Here is a 22,560-nt window from a genome sequence, read left to right as displayed (position 1 = left end):
TATTTCGAAAGTTATCTATTATGGGAATTAAATATGAAAGAGATGTGCTGATATTATGTATATTTTTAAATATTTTATTTATTCCATTATGTAAAGAAAAGCTTACAATTATTATAGGTATTAGTAATATAAATGTTTTTAAAGTTTATTGTGAGTAAAAAAATTAGTTATAATTTGAATCAATATTAATTTCAGCTGCTTTAAAAAAATTGTTAATGCAATTTTATTCAGAAGCTTAGTAGTTATTATATTATTATTATTTTACAAATTTTAAAGTAAAATTCTTGAGCTACATTCCAAGCTAAAAATGTCGATTCTGCTTTGCTTTAAAAAAACATTCGACAGATTTTTCACCAAATTTTGATGACGTTACAGAGAGCTGTATTAATAGCAATAAAGAATCAATTTGATTTTTCCTGATTATTAAAAAATCGTTATATTTTTCTTTATTAAAAAATAGATCATTGTATACCTGTTACAAATAAAAATCAGCATCACTTATTTGGATAATGTAGTATTTTTTAAAGTAATAACAATAAGCAATTTTTAGTTTTTTTTTGTATTTTTATTATTTTACACAGCAGTAAATTTGTGTTAAGAAAGATGTACTAAGCTGTTATAATATGAGAAACGGATTACAACCGTCTTATAAAGGCAACATTTTATTCAATAACTACTTCTTAATCATTAAAACACCATTTAAAAACCACTGATCGACATATTATTATTATGGGTGTGTCATAATAATATACAAAAAATAATTTGCTGAAATTTATGTCATTGATAGCAAAATATATTTATATGAATGATTTATGGTATATCTTTTTTTTATTTTGGTTAATATTAAAAAATATACCACAATGAACTAATTGCTAATTAAAAATATTATATATTAAAGGGCTGTTTAAAGTTTAATCAATATTAAACAAAATCACTTGTAAAGATAAATAATTAAACACCTCAATTATTATTATGCCAAAAACTATGCTTTTCTATTTCGTTAATTAATTTCTTTCAATACATAGCTAGTTTTTATAAATTGATTTCATTTGTGTTAAAACGTTAATATTACCATTAAACTAATTGCCATTATCTAGCAAATCTATTTGGCGAAATAGTTGAAATTTTAGAGCTTTTTCAATTGAATGAACTCAATTCACCCTTTCTCGGTTACGCAAACATTTTTACTATCTCTTCAAAAGTTAAACTTGAGCTAATAGAAGCTATTAAAGGCTTGGCCTTTTATCGTTTGTTTAATTAGTAAAGTTTTTTTTGATATCGCAAATAAAAGTGCTAATTATTTTTAATTTAATTTATTAACTATAAGTCGTTGATATTATACATAAGTACGCATTTTCTTATATCGTTTTTGGTGGACTTCTTAATTTTTTTTTAAATAATTGAGCTGCAAAATTTATGATAATATATACAAAATTGCATGTTATAGATATTTCTATAAAGTGGTTATCCAAAAGTGAAGTAGGAAAAGCTACTTCGTAGTCCGGATTGACATGTAAAGTTTGATTGTAAAGGGATTGTGTTATATAAAATTCTTAAGCCTGGCCAAACAAAAATATCAAGCTTATATTGTGATCAGCTGGATCATTTGCATGAGGTAGTGAAAAAGTGCTTGCACTTGTGCGTTCCCATATAGTGAAATTTACTTTCGATAACATCAAGGAACTTAGCTAGAAAGTTTTATCTCATCCACATTATTATCGAGACCTTGATCCTTTCTACTACTATTTATTTTGATCAATGCAACACACAATAGGTGAAAAGGGTGTTATCGGAATATAATGGAATTTTAAAATTCATCGAGAGGTAGGAGAAAAATAAAAGTTATATTTTTGACTCATTAAAAAAACGACATTTAAAACAGGATTACCTAATATATGTATATAACATTGTTTTATCTTAACACTCATAGCTTAGAATTAATATTTTTAGGAATAGTTTTAATTACATAACAGGACCTTATAAATCGTATATAATTGATTAAAATTATTTATTGATAAGATTTTTTCTATTGTACATTTAATACTCTGTTACTTTTAGTAGAACACACGCTGAACTATTGTAGTTTTATTATTAAGATTAGATTTTTCAATTTTTTGCATATAAAATTATTTATAGATAATAAGAGAATCATTTTGAGAGTTGCAGTTGAAACATTTTTGCATTTCATCTCATATATACAATTTCAAAACACAGTTTTTTTTAAGTTAAAGAAGACATTTACATAAAATAACTTGTTATAGGCTTATGATAAATTATGTGTATTAATTAAATAAAAATTATTTGTATACTTTGAATGCCGTTAATATCAATCATATCAAAAGTTTTTTTATGGTATCCTAAATAGCAAAACCCATACAGCAATCTTAATTATTCAGACTGACACCCTTTAATATTAATGTGATTATGCAAATTAATTATAAATACAAATTAATATAAATGTGAAAGGTCACGTTTATGACTTATCTAATCTAATATAATCACAGTTTGATCTTAAAATAATCTCAGTTGTCCCCTGTAATCCAATGATTACAATTTTGACTTCGGGTTCGGATCTCCGACTTCTTGACTCCCTTCCGGCAGCTTTAGAACAGATTATATGTATATATATTATAATTTCACTGTGACATAATAGCGCAATTGCCCCTAAGACCATCACAATTTAACCCATAATATCGACTACAAAATGGAAGGTTGATTGGGTTCGTTCATTATGTTGTACATTATTTGTCTTAATTGTTACTAATTGATTATACCGAAAATATCGCAGTGTATAGAAACACAATAACAATATTATTATTAATATATACAAAATTTATTAAAATAAAAATTATATTTATTTTACCGTTATTTATTGGCAAATAGAGATTGACTTAAAAAAAGAATATAAACATTTATATATAGTAAATTACGATACATAAATACATACGAAAAAAAATTCTCCAAAATATTTTTTATCATGCAGTAATAAAATAAACTTATTAAACTTATTAAAGTTTATTAAAGACAATTCAAAGTCATGTAATAAAATAGCAATTGCTCCCGCATTTTTTTTTGCTGTATACGTGACTTTGTTAAGACTGTGTTTCAAAGTGAATTAAGTTACTGTTCTTATTCTCAGATAGACACAATTTCGGTTTACTTTCAAATGCCGTCACTGTTTTAAGCATTCAATTACATAATTCATATTCATCTTGGAGTTAAACGTTGTTTATTTAAATAAGCAGTGATATGCACTAGAAATGTTAGGTCAGCAATTTACAAATTTAAGTGTAGGTTTTTTTTAATGCTTGATTTAATCACTTTCCTTAACTAATAATTAATTTAATCTTATTAACTTTTATTACATTTATATAGTTAAATACGACGTTTATATTACTGTCTATTTTTAACGTCGCTTTATTAATGTAGAATGCAATGATACTTTATGAAATGTAAATTATCCATCTATTTTTCGTTACTAGTTACGCTAATCTTTACTTTATCTAATCATCAGTGATTATATCAAATATGTGATGAATAAGCGTTATGATTCATACAAATATGTGAAAGAACATGCCCTTGAAAAACAATTCTTCAGTAATATTAAACTCGTCAATTTATCGATAAAAATTTGTGCTGTGTCTGTAACATCAGTGCTTTCATCCAAAGCTATAAAATACTATTTAGAATTATCTGTATATTTTAAAAACATACTTTAATAAATCGTCAAAAAATGGATTTTATATGTTTAAAAATCAAATTTGTTACCACACTACTTGTTTTGGGTAATGAAGTAATTTTTTGAAATAGACGGAAAATTTTTCCCAGATTTTTATTTTTTAAAAATAAATATTGAAAAAATTATATGGAAAAATTGCTTAATATTTTTTCAGAGGTCAGTCAATATACGGCCATCACTATCATATTTCAGAAATGCGATAGTATATGCCGTATATTTATGCTAAAACTGTCTTTATATTTTTTTCAGAAAAAAATCGTTTTTGTTAAAAATTAGGCTTTTATTTTTTCCTTCTATATATCGATTGAAAACACAACACAACATCCTAAATGGTTACTAATTGATGTGACATAAAACCGGCTTTACACTAACATGGCTATAAATTGCTACATAAACGTTACACGTATGTGATACACGTATTATCTGTCATCAAATGATTATCGGTCCGAGGGTTTTGGATGCATTTGTCGTTTAATATGATTATGGAAATTTTGTTTATGGCGCTTATTATACTACGTATACACGAGCTACTGATCGTAATTTAGGACTGTATAAAAAGTAGGACAGTAGGGGTAATTTTACCGAATGGCAAATTGCGAAATTGCTCTGTATGGAAGTTTCTTTATTGGAGCCTAGAATTTATTACTATGCTATTATTATTTATCTTTCGCATACATAGGAATCATTATCATCATTGTTTATATAATATTTTATGGGTCTAATATGGTAAGCGTTTATTCAATCGAGTACTAGTTTATATAAACTGCTCCGCTCTTGACATTGCAACATACAATTAATCATGAGATAAACTTGAAAACTGTCCTTGTGAATCATATATTATCGAGGCAAAGTGAATCGGAAATTGAAAGCGATTGAATCGTATTTTTATGTGTGTATTCAGTGGTTTTAAAACCAAACATATATTGTTGTACAGTTTTGGTAGAATCAATAAATAGCGGCTTGAAATTCACTAAATTACTAGTTATTCAATTTGATTGAGTCAATATTAGTGATTATGAGTAGTGTCATTTATTTCATCGATGTATTGCTTGTTTTAAAACTATTTGTTGTAGTAGGGTAGATATTTAAATTACGTTTAAAGTAATTTGAAAGCTCGTTACTGAATCTATACTATAATATTGTAATTAAGGGCTTCTCAATCCCAGACTTTTTTCGCTCGCTAAAAATAGATTAATATTCAAAAATCTAATTTTATTGAAATATATTGTATGTACATATTTACAATCACAACAAAACTAAAATATTGAAATTAAATACATACAATAAAGCAATTTTATTTAAAAATACCAAAATGTTGAAATTTACACCTTATAGCCTGCTTCTTGATTTAATACATATATTTCCGGCAATTGAAATAACTTTCTCTGTTGAAACAGATGTCGGTTTTATTGTCAACAGAGAAGCGAACAATTTTTGTAAAATAGGTGCTCGCTCCCCTGTAGATTCATAAGCTTTTATTTATTTTTTTAAAACTAAAAATATTTCCTGGTACATTTTTTTTTTGTTGTGCTTCAATACTATTTGATTCTTGACTCTTTGGCAAACACTAATATCAATATCATTATCTGAATCAACAAGAAATTCGTTCATTGTGCTATCATTTGTAATTATAGTTATAGGATATAATCTCTTCATCATTGTTTCTCCATATGATATAAATTTACATTTGGTGCAACTTTTAAAATATACTGTATTATTTGATTTAAAATTTAAGTCATTTTAAATTTCTGTTAAAAATATTAATTTTGTATTTCTTCGATTTTGTATTTTAATTCGTGAAACATTTCTTTTCTCTGAGAAGTATTTATTGCAGAAATATTTTTTATTAAAAAATGAATGATTACTTCAGCTTGTAGAATATTTTTATCTCTTCTACTTAAACCTTCAATAGCGGTTTTAATACATCATATATTTTTTTTAAAATATCAATATTTTAATCGTAATATAAGATATCTATAATATCTCTAATTTAATCACCTCTGTATGGTTAAAAATTGCTCATTTTTACAAGTGAATTCCACCTTGTTTTAATGTCTAATAATAACATTAGTTCTATATTAAACTCTAATTTGACATAATTTTAAAGTAATATAATTTTGGCAGAACCTTTTCTAAACAATTTTTTAATTTTTCTTCTCTCTTAAAGGACTATTTAATATTTTGAAATTTCCAAGAATTTGTAACTCTATATTTTGCGACTAAAAGATTTATTATTTACTGAGCCCAGTGTTATTGCTTTCTAGAACCTATAAAAAAAATATGCTTTTCTTGTTTTAACCCGAACTTTTAACTGCGTTCGTAAGACAAAAAATTTTGCCAAAATTATTTTATTTGCACTCTTCCAAAATTATTACGAATCCCGACTCTTAACATAAGCATTCCCGGGACTCGATGCATCGAAAACCCTATGTATTCCCGGGTCGATCCGGGCCAGAAGCCCCAATTGAAATTTATATAATTATCTAACAACATGGCATTATATAAAAAAAGTTTGTTGACCTAGAAATTCACTGTAGGTTAAAACATAATTATTTAAATGGACCAATTACTAATATAATTGAAATATATACAATTCAATGCTATTTGTGTATATATATTTATATTGTAGATATCCAACGCAAATATTTAATCGTTCAAGATAATCTCAATTATTTATTATTAAATTATACTTATATCTTTATATTTCGGATGGAATAGCGCATTTCTGAATTTTTATTTATAAAAATAACGTATTATAATATTAAAATCTGGCTCTAGCTGCAGTGACATCTATTTCTTATAAATTATATTATTGTACATAATTTGTAATTAATAATATAGATGTCATCGATTCCCAGACTTTCAATCTGGTGGTTGATACAGTGGCGTATCTATGGGGGGCGAAGGGAGCGGGCCGGGCGGCACTTGCTTAGGGGCGGCATATTCGCGATGGAATCGTCTAGTGTGGTTTTTAACCCTAGTTAAACTAAAATTTATGTAAATCTACGAATAGCAAGAGCTTCACAATAATCAATTTATTATTTTTAAAAAATGTTGATTTTATGACCCTGCAAGCAAATGTATAGGGAGGGGGGCAATTTTAAGGATTGCCTCGGGCGGCACATACCTTAGCTACGCCACTGGGTTGATACTTACTTGTAGGCATTCATTATGTCTGATCGACTTAAACAGTAGGTTCAGATTTATACCATTGTAACGTACTGGGCTTACGCCTGTGAGGTTACAACGAAAGATTTAAGTTATTGTGTAAAAACTAAAACAAAAATGTTACTTATGTCACTTTAGACATTTACTATTTATGTATTATAAGTGTTTGACAATATTAAGGAAAATACTAGTGGGTTTTGTTGAGTAGTGGGAGAATGGAAGATCACGCGTTACGTTTTTGGTTAATTTTCGATATCCTCTAATGCAGAATAACGTTTTTTTTTATTCTAGAATCTAGAATTGCCTTTAAAGTTTGGAAAACATAATTATGTAATAAAAATGATTGTTAATATCTAATTATGTTTATAAATAATATTTTAGTAAAGATAGGAAAATGCAAAAAAATATTTAAAAAAGCTTAGAACTCGGACTTTAAAAAAATGACGAAGGATTAAGCAATAAAGAATATTATGTTTGTATACTTTGAAATTCTGTTAACGACAGCAAAAGCAAATGACATATTAGGAACGGATTTGTTTTACGAAATCAGATACATAAACTATAAAGGAATGTTTGTTGATAACATTTTAGAATTTTTATTTAAAATAAATTAACAGCTTCATTACCAAATTTGTTTATTGCTATCCATTTATTTTAACTTGCCTGTATCTGTGACTAAGATGTTTTGGCAAATTATATTTATTAAAAATTAATTTAAGATCTTCTATGGATCAGAAAAATTTAAGCGGTTTCAATTAAAGGCTTCTCAACGACATTGAAAAACACTAGGATGTTTTTGGCGAAAGCTATGAGGAGCTAGAAAAAATATGTGGAATGGTCTCATTGTTTTTAGGTGTATAATATAATTGTTTTTTTTTTTTATCATTTAATATTCAATTGTATGATTTAATATTTCGTATAAATCATACGATACGAGTGCATGTATGTATATGAGATAATAATTATTGTTTGTTACTGATCATGCGTCATGCATTGATAAAACCTGTCAAATAATCATGTTCAGATTTTTGTTTAAAATTTCAGAAAACTTGTTTTGATAGGTTTTAGGATATGTGAGTATTTAAGTAATTTTGTGTATACTTTTTGTATTAATTTGCGTGGATATAGCATGAATAGATTTTTTTATCGGAACGATAGCTTTATTCTAATATTTTAAATAAATACATAAAAGGCAATTAATACTAAAATTTGCCTTAAAAATCAATAAAGTGTTGTTTCACAGTATTATATTTTTGCAGTACTGCAATAAATAATTGCCTACCTAATAATTTATGCCATTCTTTTTCTCCAACTTTTGTGGCAAAATTATGTTTTTCAATGTACATAATGATGTATTAGAACATGAAATAGTAACCTTTTAAATCTCGCACAATCTCGCAGATTTTTTACAACATACATGTAAATATGTATATAATAATATTTATATATATATACATATAAATATATATATATATATATATATAGTTTTGTAAGAATAAAACATGGACTTAAGCTATTTGACGTAGTACGTGTGAATACTTATTAATATTATAACTTAATAGACATATGATCAAGTTAATGTAAGCCATGGCTAAAGCAGAACTTTACCAACTTCAATTTACTCAAATATTCAGTTAACTGAGATTAGTTAGTATCAACATAGTTATTCTCTATTTATTATATGTATATTACAAGACATATATCCTGATCCAGTTTGCCAAAGACGCTTTACAACTAAGTTGCATCGTAAATATTTTCGATATCGACTTTCTTTGAATTTGCACAGCATGGATTAAATAAATTGAGATCGAACGATTCGATTTTTATCTTTATTATTTTTTTTTAATAATAATATATAATCTAAATCGCACACGTACAATATAACCTTGATATAGAATTATCGTATTTAAAGGAAAATAAATATTATTCTTACATTGTTGCACGAAACATTATACATTATATAACAAAACTGTAGCCAGAAAACACAATGTGATGTTTCAAAAAGATGTAAAGGATAAAGAGGGTCCAAATGTCGTTCTTCTGCTGACAACAAGAATTTAAGGCTTTAATGTAGAAAAGTAGGCGTTGAATTCTCGAAGGGTTGGCGCAAGATTTGGATATGTGCAAGAAAATAAATAAGGTATTCAGTTACTACTCAATGTAATTATTTATAAATACAAAATCATTTAATTTTTATTATTTTATCTTGTACTGAAATATAAGTGACTTTATTACTTGTATTAGTGACATATTATTATTATCATTAACATATGTAAAGCAATATATTCACACGTATACGTCAACACGAATACCTAAGTCCATGATGCGATATTGAGGCGATTTTTATCTAGATTAATTTTATTTTATATTATTATTTAATCCAATTTGCACACGTACAATATAACCTTGATATAGAATTATTAAATTCAGAGAAAATAAATAATCTTTAGATTGTTTTATCAATGCATACATTGTTGCATGAAACATTGTACATTATATAACGAAACTGTTGCCAGAAAACACAATGTGATGTTTCAAAAAGATGTAAAGGATAAAGAGGGTCGAAAATGTCGTTCTTTTGCTGACAACAAGGAATTTAAGGCTTTAATGTAGAAAGGTAGGCGTTGAATTCTCGAAGGGCTTGCGCAAGATCTGGATATGTGGAAGAAAATAAATTGACTATTTAGTTACTATTTAAAAAAATATTTATAAATACAAAATCATATTTTTTTTATTGTTTTATCTTGTATTGGAATATTAGTGACTTCATTAATTGTACTTATACATATATATTATTTTTATAGATTTATTTTAAATGACGCAATTTAGATAAGTCTCATTAATTATTTGTATATTTCGATTTTTTTTTTTTAGTAAGAGCGCTCTTTTATTAAATATAGGTTTAAGCGCCGCAATGGCGGTAAGCTCTATAGAGGGAAGTTCATAAATATGCAGGTATAAGCTTATTATTTAAAGCTAGATTAATGCCCACTTTACTTTAGATAGGCGGTGCCAAAGTTTGTCTACGTTTCATAAATATAATTAATTATTTTTACTTAGATTATTTCTATTTTTTCAGCTCTTGAAATGTTTATGTAAATTGCAAAATATTTTGGTCAATTATTCGCGAAAGGTTTAAAACTATAAACACTCATTAAAATAGCTGTATCGCCAACGTACTTATTTTAATTTTGGGATATCTTTTGTATGCATTAATTTCAGTGATAATGAAATTTCATGTTTTTAATAATAACTTTCTATCTTGCAGATGTAAAACGTTTATAGCGTATGTTCTTAAATAAGGGTAGCAAAATAACTAAAATATGTTATTTTATGACATAAAAGCATTTAAATTTATTGACATTGTGTCATAATCAATCAAAAAGTGCATTATGTAAAACTTTTAACTTTTGTACAGTTATGATGGATTAATGGTTATTTTTTATTTGTATGCATAACTATAAATATATGTTTTATATATACGTACGAATATTCATTTAGCAATCTCCATTTTCAGGCATCATCCTCCAAAGAGTAATTTGTTACACAAACGTTGTGCGATGCTAATAAATTGTTCAATAAGAACGAGGGAAAAATTTCTCAGGAATTGGATAAAATACACACATGATTACCGTGAATCAGGGCTTCAGACAAAATGCAGGTTCCCTTAGGACTCGCAGACGGTACGCCTGGATAAATTGTAGCACCGTAAAGACTGAAATGTGTGTGCCCTGAATACTTTTTGAATACCCCCATACTGCAAAAGTTTTATCTTATTCATAACTATGTTATTAAATCTTATACATATATAAAGAAAAATATATGTAAACTATATAAACTTAAATCTTTCTTATAAAAAGGCATTATTGTTTTATTAGTTCAATTACAAATAATAATATAGACCACATCGTGTGTTTTTAAACACTCACCACTAAACATAATATATTGATTATCTTAATTTCAATATTGTAGGAGGTTTATGAATCTCATTTTTCATTTTTTATCCCCCATACTCACAGAGTTTTTAATAAGTTAATCAGCAATCAATTGCTACAAATGGGGCTTATTTATACCTCCCTTCTATTTTTACTAGCCTAGTATATCTACTTTCTGATTATCTATCGTTGTTTCTAAATACATAAAGGTACCAAAAAATAATGACTGTTTACAACATACAGTTTTTGATAATAATTAGCATCCGACTGTTGAGTAGTAAACACGTGACCTTAAGTTTTGTATTGTGGTATTAGTTGCTCTTTGTTTATTGACAAAAAATACCCTTTTACTTTATCGGTAAATAATAGTAATAATTGGTCCTTTATTTTATTTTTATTTTTATTTTATTAATTTATTTAGCTTAATAGCTAATCTTTACATCTAACAAATTTAGTAAACATATATAAAAATATATAAAAAATACATAACAGAAAGAAAAAATAAAAATATACAATAATAAAGTCTTAATATTATAATTTATTTCTATATGTACGAAGGTGTTTTTTTATTCCATTTATGAAACCCGTTATATTTTTGCTGTTTCGGATTTCTCTTGGAAGACTATTCTATAAATCAAAACCTCCGTACATAATTCCCCTAGCCATACTCGTTTTCTTATACTTAATTATCTTTAAATTTTCTCTATTTCTAGTATTATATTTATGAACATCTTTATTTCTTTTTAAATACTTATTAAAATATTTTGGTAACATATAATTTTCTAACTTATATATAAATACTAAAACATTCATACTCAATATTTCTTGAACATTCAACCATTCTAATCTATCAATCATACTTTTACAATTAGTTAATCTATTTTTATTTAAGATTACTCTCATTGCCCTATTTTGTAATTTTTGCAACATTTGTTTATCTAATTTACTTAACATATTTAATAGTGTTGCACAATAATTAAAATAGGGCAATATTATACTATTGTAAATTATTTTTTTTGTATTTATACTTAATATATTTCTTAATCTAGATAATAAACCTATTTTTCTACTAATTTTTTTAATATGTAATTACAATGTTCTTTAAAATTTAATTTTGTATCAACAATTACTCCTAAATATTTTATATTATCCACTATTTCTATACTAGAGTTATTTATTACTATTTTGGTACTATTATCCAACACATTTTTATAATTAATAAACATACATTTAGTTTTATTCTCATTTAATTTAAGTACATTATTCTTTAACCATATTTCTAATATACTTAATTCATTATTTAAATTATTTACAATTTCTTTAATGTTATCACCTATGCAATACATTAATGTGTCATCCGCAAATAGATGAATTTTACATTTTTTCACGTTATTAACTATATCATTAATATACAAAACAAATAACAATGGTCCCAATTTAGACCCTTGTGGTACTCCATAAGACACTAATTTCTCTTCAGAATATACATTGTTTATTTTAACTTTTTGTTTTCTTTTATATTAGTAATTATTAAACCATCTTAAAACTATATCACTTATACCTATACTCTCCAATTTCTTTAACATTATTTTTCTGTCTATTGTTTCGAAGGCTCTCTTGAAATCCAAAAAAACTGCTCCAATGATTTTGTTTGTATCCTTAGCCAACAGCCAATCATTTATCACTACTTGTAATGAACTTTAGAACAATAAAAGGTTCGGTACTTCGTAGTCTACTACCTAAAGAAGTTTAAAAATATTGGCAAGAGCTGTAGAGTGGTTGTTTGGGTTTCCCATAAATTGTTCAATCATTTATTATCTATTTATTATTTTTAGAAAATCTCGAAAATATTATATTTATAACAAATCTGCAACTTTCGTGGAAGAGTTTTATTGCAGCTCCTATATTTTTTTAAGAAAAAACGTTTACTTAGCTCGAATAAGTAAAATCGGTATTCTGCTTGTCTTAATTCTGGACCAAAAAATATTAGAAAAAGAGCAGCAGTAATTTATTAAAATGGTTAAAGAGTTTAGATAAAGTAATAAAAATTATATGTAGATAAAAAATAAAAAATACTACATAATGCTACTGAGTTCAATTGATAAAAACATTACTATTTGCTATCCTTATATCAAAACAAAGTTTTAAATTTAATGCTCTTTAATCATAATAGAATTAGGATATTACTTATATTAAGCTTACTAACAAAATAAATTATTACATCTGTATTTAAAAAAATAGATTTTCAGAAAAAAGTTCATAAAAAAGAGAAGTTATGGATAGCATTAACGTGTAATCTAAGATTTTTTTAACCATACGTTTTTTACAATTTATTCAATAATGTAATTTTTATTTGAAATAAACATAAAAAATGTTCAGGTTCATAGGGTTTTGTTGTTTAATAATTTTGGGAAAAAAAATAATATTTATTCACATTGTCAAATCTATCTAATTAACCAAACTAATGAACAATATAGTAAGCTATATTATCATTTTTTAATATGAGAAAGAACTATTTTTATTAAAAAAAATATTTATAATAAATAATTTAGGGTATATTTTTATTTAATGCGACTACAGAAATTTTATTTTATAGAATGTGACAGTGTTTATTGGACTGTTTTGAAATATTTTTATGTATATTAGTATATAATTTTCCATTTAAATTTTATATATTTATAATAACAAACATGTATAATTTAAAATCATTTTTAGTGTTTATAATAATTTTAAGGAAAGGTTCTAAGCACAAAGTTAAAGTATAATTATTTTGAAACTTCAAAAATCTATAAATGTAAGAACAATATACTTCTGCAAATCATTCTTTCTAATATTTTACATTCATAATTTACTGTATTCATTAATCATGCTTCGAAGTGAACGATTGACGCTTAAAAATATATAAATATAAAATTATGGCTTAGAATATAAATTTAAAAATGAAAATATACTAAAAAGACAGCAGCTTTATTTTTCCAATTATTTCGAAAATCAAGTGTCAAAATAAGTATATACATAAAGGATTATAAATAAATAATTATTATGCTTTGTAAAAATAACTGTTTTAAAATTAATGACTTAAAAATGCTTTTGAGTTCATAATACTTAAAAATCACTAATTATAAAAAAATATAAATTAATTATATGAGTTGGTGTATAATATTATAAATAAACGTGTTATATTATGTATATTTTATTATAATGATGCATAATAAGTGTCAATCAACAGTGTTTTTATAATAGTTTTAGTTGCATCAGTTTCTGGAGGATATCGGCTGTAAGAAGGTGTTAAGCAAGATTTCAACAGATTAATCAAGATGGGGAAGAAGAATTCTAAACTGAAGCAGGAGACGATAGACCGGCTTACTACTGATACATACTGTGAGTTATTTTATTTATATTTATTATTATAAAAAATATGTGTTTTTACGTCAAAAGTCTGAATAGCCCTATTTTAGAAAATCGGAAATAGAAACGAATTCGAAGTAGTTTTAAAATTTGTGTTATAAATGTCTTCTATTACTTATTTAATTAAATTTAATTCCCTAAATAATATATTATAAGTCTTGACCCCATGCTGAGTTGTATGAATATTGCACATCTCACAAGTTCATAATATAATAATTGTATCATTTTAAATTTACGATTATTCATCGGGGTAAAGTCACGTAGCGTCATAACTTTAGATGTTTTTTTTTCTGCACACACGTTGTATAACACGTCTATATAAATAACGCACGGGTATTTGCCGAACCCCGAAAGCTGTCACGGTCAAAGTTTATGTTTATTACTAAGTCCATAAACGACACGTTCTCTCCATATCAATGACTTTCCTGGTTTGCCTGCTTGAAACTCATTCCTCATTCTAAAAATATGATACAAATCCTCCTCATACAAAGAAGGAGTTGTAATCAATAATTAGATTAATAGCTTAACGTGTGTATAAGTGTGAACTTACATCTTGTCAAGCATTTTACTAAAGAAAATTCTATTGAAATATCATTTAAATTAAATTTAAAGCAGCTTTTCCGAACCGCAAAAAAAATTACAAAAATTTTTAATTCTGCTTTTGAAGAATAGCTAAATTAATCATATTTTTTTGACTAGTAAAAGAATCTGAATTTTGCAAATATTTAATTATAGACATCAATGTCTGGTTTCTTCGATTATATCATTTCTCTTCAATTTCCCATTGAAATTTCGAGCTTAGCTCAGAACTGATATTTTACAATTGTTTTAACAAAAAAAATGAGGCCCCATTGTAAGACAGTTCAGTGAGTCAATAACAGCTATTGCAACTTTACAAAAACAAAATAAAAAAACCGTTTGGATTATCGAAAAAATTTTAGCCCTAAATTTTGCATTCTGCCGATTCCCATGCGTAATTTATTCCTATCATAGCGGATTCTTAGATCACCAAAGCAAAGATAAATCCGCCGGCCGGTTAAAGTAATTTAAAAATCGCAAATTCGCAAGTCATTCAGCTACTTTCAATCTTCCAAAAAGCATACATATTTTTGCCACACCTACGGAATGGTTTATTATCGGCGCCGTTACCGAGCGTTCCCACTGCGACGATTTTTGACTTCTGAGAATTGATAATTGTTTTTATTGCACCCTCCTATTGGGGAAAATTTGGTTTAGATATACTTCATTTGATTCTCACTCATTGAAGGTAGTAATATTGTAATTTAAATTGTAGCTTTTTATCTTATGATGTCATATTTACGTAAAAATAAAGAAATAAAATTTTACGCAAATTGTCCATTGATTTTTAAACATTAAAAGTACCGTAAAAAAGGTGCCGAAACGCCGTTCCACTGCGTTACATGACAAAAAAGCCCTGCATATGTGCATATAAGGAATAGGATAGAATAATATTTATATATTATTCTATCATTTAGGATAGGATAGAATAATATTTATATATTATTCTATCATTCATATTATTATATATGATATATTTCAAACTTCCTAAAGATTCACATACATACATTTTGATTAATCTATAGCTTTATTTTCGTTGATAACATAGTTGTGTTTTTTGTATTGCATTATAAAATAACATGGAGCAAACTCTTATTTGTGTTAGAAAGAAAGTACATTAATAATTCGATGGTCATTTTTGTCATATAAATTAGTTACTGATAAAGTATAATATAATATAATAAATACTGCTAAATTATTAAAAATTTTTTTAGCGATTTTTTTAGTAAAAAAACAATACTTGTTTGCAAACATATCTATTTATAGAATTTTAATATTACACATTGAATGGTAGATCTAGACCATTGATAATGTGACTTGTGAAGCGCGGTTCTGTGAAAATGTGTGTGAAAGCACAAACACATCTAAAATACAATATTATATTGAACAAATGTATTTTCCCTCGTGATAACAATGGATTGACAGGGATTGAAGCTAAGCTTAGAGTTGAATTTGTATGCATTATTCAACTGTAGTGCATCTACTTGAATTGACGAAATAACAATCAGATCACTGAAGTGAAAAGACACGTGTATTCATTTATATATATTTAAAGGGTGTCCTAAAAATAACGCAAGATTTGATTTAAATATAAAACACGTCTTTAGATTGTTATTTTTTTATTGAATCATAAAGTACATAGAATAAGATTATATATGAAGTAAGACATTGGGAAAATGGCCTCCACGGCTTTGCTTGCACATACGCACTCTTTTGTCGAAATTATCTATGATCATGTGGCTGTATTTCGTTGATGCAGCGTTTAATTTGCTCCTGTAATGCACGGGTGGTTGTGGGCTTGTTGACATAGACCTTTGACTTCAAATAATCCCATAAACAAATCTAATAGTGTTAAATTACACGATCTAGGGGGGCAATTCTGATCACTGAAACGAGAAAGTACACGACCAGGAAATGTTTGATGCAGTAATTGAATTGTAACACCGTCTTGTTGAAACCACATATTGGCCACATTAATATCATCCAATTTCAGCTGAAAGAACTGCGATATCGAGTACCAGTAACAGTCACTGCTTGATCACACTCATTTTCAAAAAAGTATGGTCCAATGATGCCTCCAGCCCAAAACAGTGACACGTTGTGGATGTATTACTTTTTTAACAAACAAATATGGGTTCTCGGAACCCCAAGCACGGCAATTTTAGCGCTTAACGAAGCTTTCAAGGTGAAAATGTGCTTCATCCTTTAGAATGATTTTTCTCGAAAAATCAGCGTCCACTTGTTGATGTTCAATAATCCATTCAACGCACTCTCTGCGCTATGCATGGTCATTAGGCTTTAGTTGTTGTGTTAATTATTTTTTTAAGCATGGAGACGAGCTTCTTGAAATTTGCAATTTTGCAAAAAAATTTGGGAAATTATATTTTAAATTAATTAAATAAAATTTATCATTTAAACTGGTTTTTATGTTTCATTAGAAAAATTAAATTTATTTCGGGATTATTTATTAATATATACGTTAAAAAATAAGTATTAGAATTAAAAAAATCAGTTTACGCAATGAAAAATGAACTATAAATTTATAATCGGTGCTTTGATATTGATTACATATATTAAATTAAATATAGAAGTTCTTAAAATACATATATTATTTGTACTTACTGGTATTAGTTTACGAATGTATTGTGTAAAATTTGTTTTGAAATACTTCGAAGTTTCTAAATGGATTTAGAGCGATTAGCAGGTGGTACGTTCTCATACTAAGTGCTACAGGTTGTTTAAAAAGCACTCGCGACTTGAAACGTTAGTCTGAGAGTAACTAGATACCCATAAGTTTGTAAGCATCAATATATATGAAAATAAAAATTAAAAATCAATTATTTATTGCAAAAATACTGATAAAATCATAACGATGTGAAACATATATATTCCGATACAAAAATACTGAATATATATGCATTATTTATTTATTTTTAATTCCAATATAATAAAGGAGTACTAAAAAATTGTTTTACAAGCTATATACATATTTATTATTTATTTATAATGGTGCTTTTACAGTTTTTTGCTCCGGGACACGTTCACGCGTTTCTATTTTAACCAATAATTGCGAAATGAAACAAACTAATATTTGTATAAAAACATTCGTTTTTAAAGAACTTTGCATATTTATATATTAAAGCAAAGTGCAAATGTTTTATTTTGTACACTTATGTGAGGTGATTTTAAAAATGAATTGCTAACATTTTTTAAAAATTATTTATGGATGATTTTGTTCAATGTCTCCAAAATTATATTTGGTGTGCTAAAATGGCATATTTAGCTGATATTTTTAATTATTTTTATTTGACATCAATTGACAAGTCTTTCGGGAAAAGTAACTCTTTCGGAAAAATCGCATATTAAAAAAAAAGTAGAGTAGATATGTGTTCTTTGCTAAATGATAACACTGTTGAAAAAAATATTTTCGCTATAAAAGAAAATTTAACTTTATTGAAAAAAAATATTAAATGTAATGTTCCATCTCTAATATATAAAATTATGACTAGATACGAAATCATCTTGCCTTGATTAATACATCAAGTTGTGAATTTTCGTACTAAGAGAATAATAATTAAATCATCACCAAATAAAATTCTCTAAAATAACTCTGGAGGAACTATGTCCATAACGAATACCCAGCTCTTGCCCTAGTGCCCTTATTAGCACTGAAAATCTTATTACAGTTTTAAATTTCATATTTGTGTAAGCTCAGATTCTTGACAATAACCAATATGATAGCTTAAAAACGCAAAAGACCAATTTAGATAAAGAATTGAGAGTAGCGATGGCAAAAAATTTTGCGATCTTTTGGTAACTGACTTCTTTATTTTCTGTTGTAATACTATGTTTTTTTGAAAAGTTTTTTTTCATAGTAAACGTTATTTATTTTTTTTAAAAATTCACAACACCATTTTGTCACATTTTACATGTATAAGGAGCAGTTTCTTCTTTTGTACAGAAAACCACATTATCACTTTTAACAGTATTAGAAATTTACAGAAATGGCCAATTTAACACGCAACGCGTTAACATCTGGTATCACGCGGACCTTAGTAGAAACAGTGTTGCCAACCAAACAAAACATTAAAAACTCGCTTTCCTTTTTATTATTATTGTATCGTTTTTTTAGAATATTCCCCATACATAGTACAAACTGTAACGGTTGTAAGGGAGGACGAGAAGGGGTTATTTTCATTAAAGTCCCCGAGCGACGGATCGGACGCATGAATGAAATGATCAACTCGCAGGCTCCCAAGGGTAGTCTCTCTACCCCGAGAGTGTAGAGGCCACCCTAAAAAGTTTGCGGTGTGGGGATCAGGTAGTGGGTGGAATGAAAGAAACGGCGAGTGTGTAGTGGAGGAATCGGCCGCTAGAGGGAGAACCATTGCAGATTCCGCACACGTGTGCCGATCGATACCTAAAGCCGAAAAACCCTTTCGACATCGACCGCCCACAATAACCAATCAACGTTTATCTTATGCGTTTCAAAACAATGTGATTTTACGTGTTTCGTCAAGCTTTGTTGTTTCGGATACAGCCCTGGGTTAGCTCAACAATTAATTCCAGACTTTTAATATTAGCATTTCGAAATATGAAAATTAAAAATTCAATATCCTTAAACTCTTTACTTTAGAATATATTCTTAAAAACATTTAGAAAGGGGAAAAAAGTGTTTCAATATTACAAAATTCGTAAGATACGGACTGAAATATTATCGAGATAAAACTGAGGTAGATGGAAATCCACCTCAAATCTCAACAACATATCATGACCTCATACTAATGAGCGTAATAATTAGCAGGCGCAGTCATTGCAGTGCTCTATCTCATATTATCATCTCCTATATCCGTCTTCGACACCCAATAAGTCTCATCCCTCTGTCGGAAATAGAGCAAGCGTTAAGATTTATATAGATTGTAGCAAAATTAATGTATTATTTTGGAACATATTGTTAGACTTGCTTCATACTGCACAGTTTACTAGACTTAACTGGAGGGTCCATTTCAGTGAACATCCAACCTTTCTCCAGCTAATAGAACGCGCTTTCAAATCTGCATGACGTACGACGTCTTACAAATCATAAGCTACAAACGTTCCGGAAATGAGATGTCCACAAAACGTAAATGAAATATACATAGACATTCACGCAGTCCACTACAGATCTGCCACTAAAAGTTATTAATTCAAACGCTTCTTTGTGTACAACCTATCCTCCAGAAATCGGCTTTTAATCGATGCTTTTACTAAGCACGATACCTACAAATAATGTATATGTTCCAGTGAATGTGTATTACCAGCGAAATTATATATTTTTATAGGTTATTCAGTGAATACATTTTCAACGGAATTTATACAGTATTTATATTATAATCAACTGATAGGTGATGGTAAATTATATGCTACAAAAGCTATATTATGCTTAAGAATTTTTTCTGGTAACTTTCGGCTTAGTTCGAACAGAAGATGAACGTTATTTATCTACCGATGAAAATGTATTTGGAATGAATTCACTGAAACAGTTAGGAATTATATTTAAGCTAGTTAAAATATACCTTTACTAAAAATAGATATCCACTAACAAGTTTCAAGCTCTTTTTATTTCTACAATAATTGAGAGCATTAAATCAAATCTCTTTTTCTTAAACACCTATGATATAACAACAAGATCTTCAGTACTCCACCCAATAACTTGATATAAACTCATTTTTATTAAACTCACGAGTTTACTTAGTTGTTTATCTTATGAAGTATATTTCTTTGTGGTTAATATTTAGCAATTTAAATTATTAAAAACAGTAAAAGAAAAAAAAAGTATGATGTGAAGTGTAACATTTTTAAAATACGGTTTTATGATATAAATATACGGAGATAACTCTAGCAAAAAGTAAAAAATATGACATCTAAAATTGATTTGTCTAATGATTGCACTAAATATGTAATTTACTATAAAACATTTCAAATCCGTTATTGGAATAAAACCAACTATTTTTTACTTATTCTTGTATTTTGATAAAAGTCAGTTTACTAATAAGTTACAGTCAAATTAAATTTTTAAATAACATAAATCTTAATCGTAATTTAAAATAATTCACATTTAGAATTAATAGAAATAAAACTTGTACAGTCTACTAATCTATAAATAGTAGACTGTACAGGTTTCAATAAAAAATAACCGCAGATATTGGAAAATAATATAATATATATTTATATGTATGTGGTAAAAAGGGCATATAAAATTATTTTGTATTATCCTTACACATATATTATCCCTAGTATAATAAAATTATATTCCACTTGCTAAACATGTCAGTTTTTAATTCATGATTTTATATTTAATAAAAAAGGAAGGAAAGATTTTCAGAATTTTGAGATGTGCTATGCGAGTGTTACATATTATATTATATATATATATATATAATGAAAGGCGAAAAATTATTGCATAGAATTTCACGTACTTTTTATCTATTTATGGATCACATGTTATTAAAAAAAATGCTATTCCAATAAATTTTAAGGTGAAGTACTAATGTGATACAACTCTTCTATGTGCTTAAGATGGCTTTAAGCGTTTCCATGCTGTGTGATTTTTTATTCATAATATATAAAATATTCGCTATTTATTTCCTCACAAATGAAATATTATGTATACCGTTATTTTAGTGTTAGGTAATAAAAAGTGTATTATCTGTATTTTTGACATTGATTGTTCTCGTATAAAGCCACAGAAACAATGTAAAACATATTCTTTATTTTTAATTATTCATACGTTACCATTACTCATGTTCTGTTGGCGAAGCATAACGGGGCTAAAGCTAGGTTGTTAATTACAATGTTCCCAAAACGCCTATTATATAAGTATATAAAAAAAAATTCAGCGTGCAAATTCATCATTTGATATTATATAGCAAAGAGTGCGACAGCAGAAAAGCTGGAAGGAACACACAAGCAAAGTGAAGCAGCTCGCCCGGAAATATAATTAACTTTCAAGTCGTAAACCCACCGACAAGGGTGGGTAACTGTGCCAAAAATATGGTAATTGTTTTTTGAGAGGCGCCATATTGCGCAGATGGATGCATGTACGCACTGACGAGCCTGCGGGCCATCTAATTTTTGACGGCCTTTTCCTCCTTCAGAAAGTCTCGACTAATCTTATTTATATAACCATGATTTATCTCCTTATTCGTTCTTATTATAACTTTTGAACAAAAAAAAATACAAACACATTCTAAAAAACACATGCGAGCTTAATTCTAGCTTCTAGGAAATGACACTATAAAGTTTCTTGGTATTCAGCTAATATTTTGCCTTTAATGTTTTAAGATTTTGAATTGATATATTGTCAATGACTTTTGACTCAAGATTATCACAATGAGCAAATTAAGAATTTAAGAAATGTAGTGATTTGAATATTTATTGAGTGCTCTCCAATACATTAAAAAAAAACAAAGCTCATAATATAGTTACATTTTTAACCTATTGCAGCTTGTCAAAAAAAAAGCTGTAAAATATTACAATTAAAAAGCTATTATAAGTTCGTAATATCATGTAACTAATTAGTGCACATTTTCCGAGCTGCGTGATTAGTACTAGGAATACTTTTTATAATTTTATTTTTGCTCGTTAAATTGACAATGAGTCAATTTTAACATGAGCTTACAAACTGCTGTCATCTAGCTCAATATAACCCAGTTATTTTATAAGATAATCATGTTGTGAGAAAATGTGAAC

General features: G+C 27.1%; 1 protein-coding gene across 2 annotated transcripts in view; it reads left to right on the top strand.

The window, feature by feature from the left end:
- LOC148234095 (frequenin-2) overlaps nt 1-22,560 on the top strand; it is a 260,251-nt gene that overhangs the window by 26,283 nt on the left and 211,408 nt on the right. For both annotated transcript variants that reach the window (XM_088187447.1, XM_088187448.1), the window contains one exon: nt 14,086-14,223. In XM_088187447.1, coding sequence (XP_088043573.1) covers nt 14,160-14,223 — 64 coding nt within the window. In that variant the 5' untranslated portion in view covers nt 14,086-14,159. The remainder of the gene's footprint in view (nt 1-14,085; nt 14,224-22,560) is intronic.

Source organism: Plectrocnemia conspersa, unplaced genomic scaffold (assembly GCF_051122295.1).
Source record: "Plectrocnemia conspersa isolate PC_06_02 unplaced genomic scaffold, ASM5112229v1 ptg000006l, whole genome shotgun sequence".
NCBI classification, from domain to species: Eukaryota; Metazoa; Arthropoda; class Insecta; order Trichoptera; family Polycentropodidae; genus Plectrocnemia; species Plectrocnemia conspersa.
The sequence above is the reverse complement of the archived record's forward strand: the minus strand, read 5'-3'. Positions and strand labels throughout refer to the sequence as shown.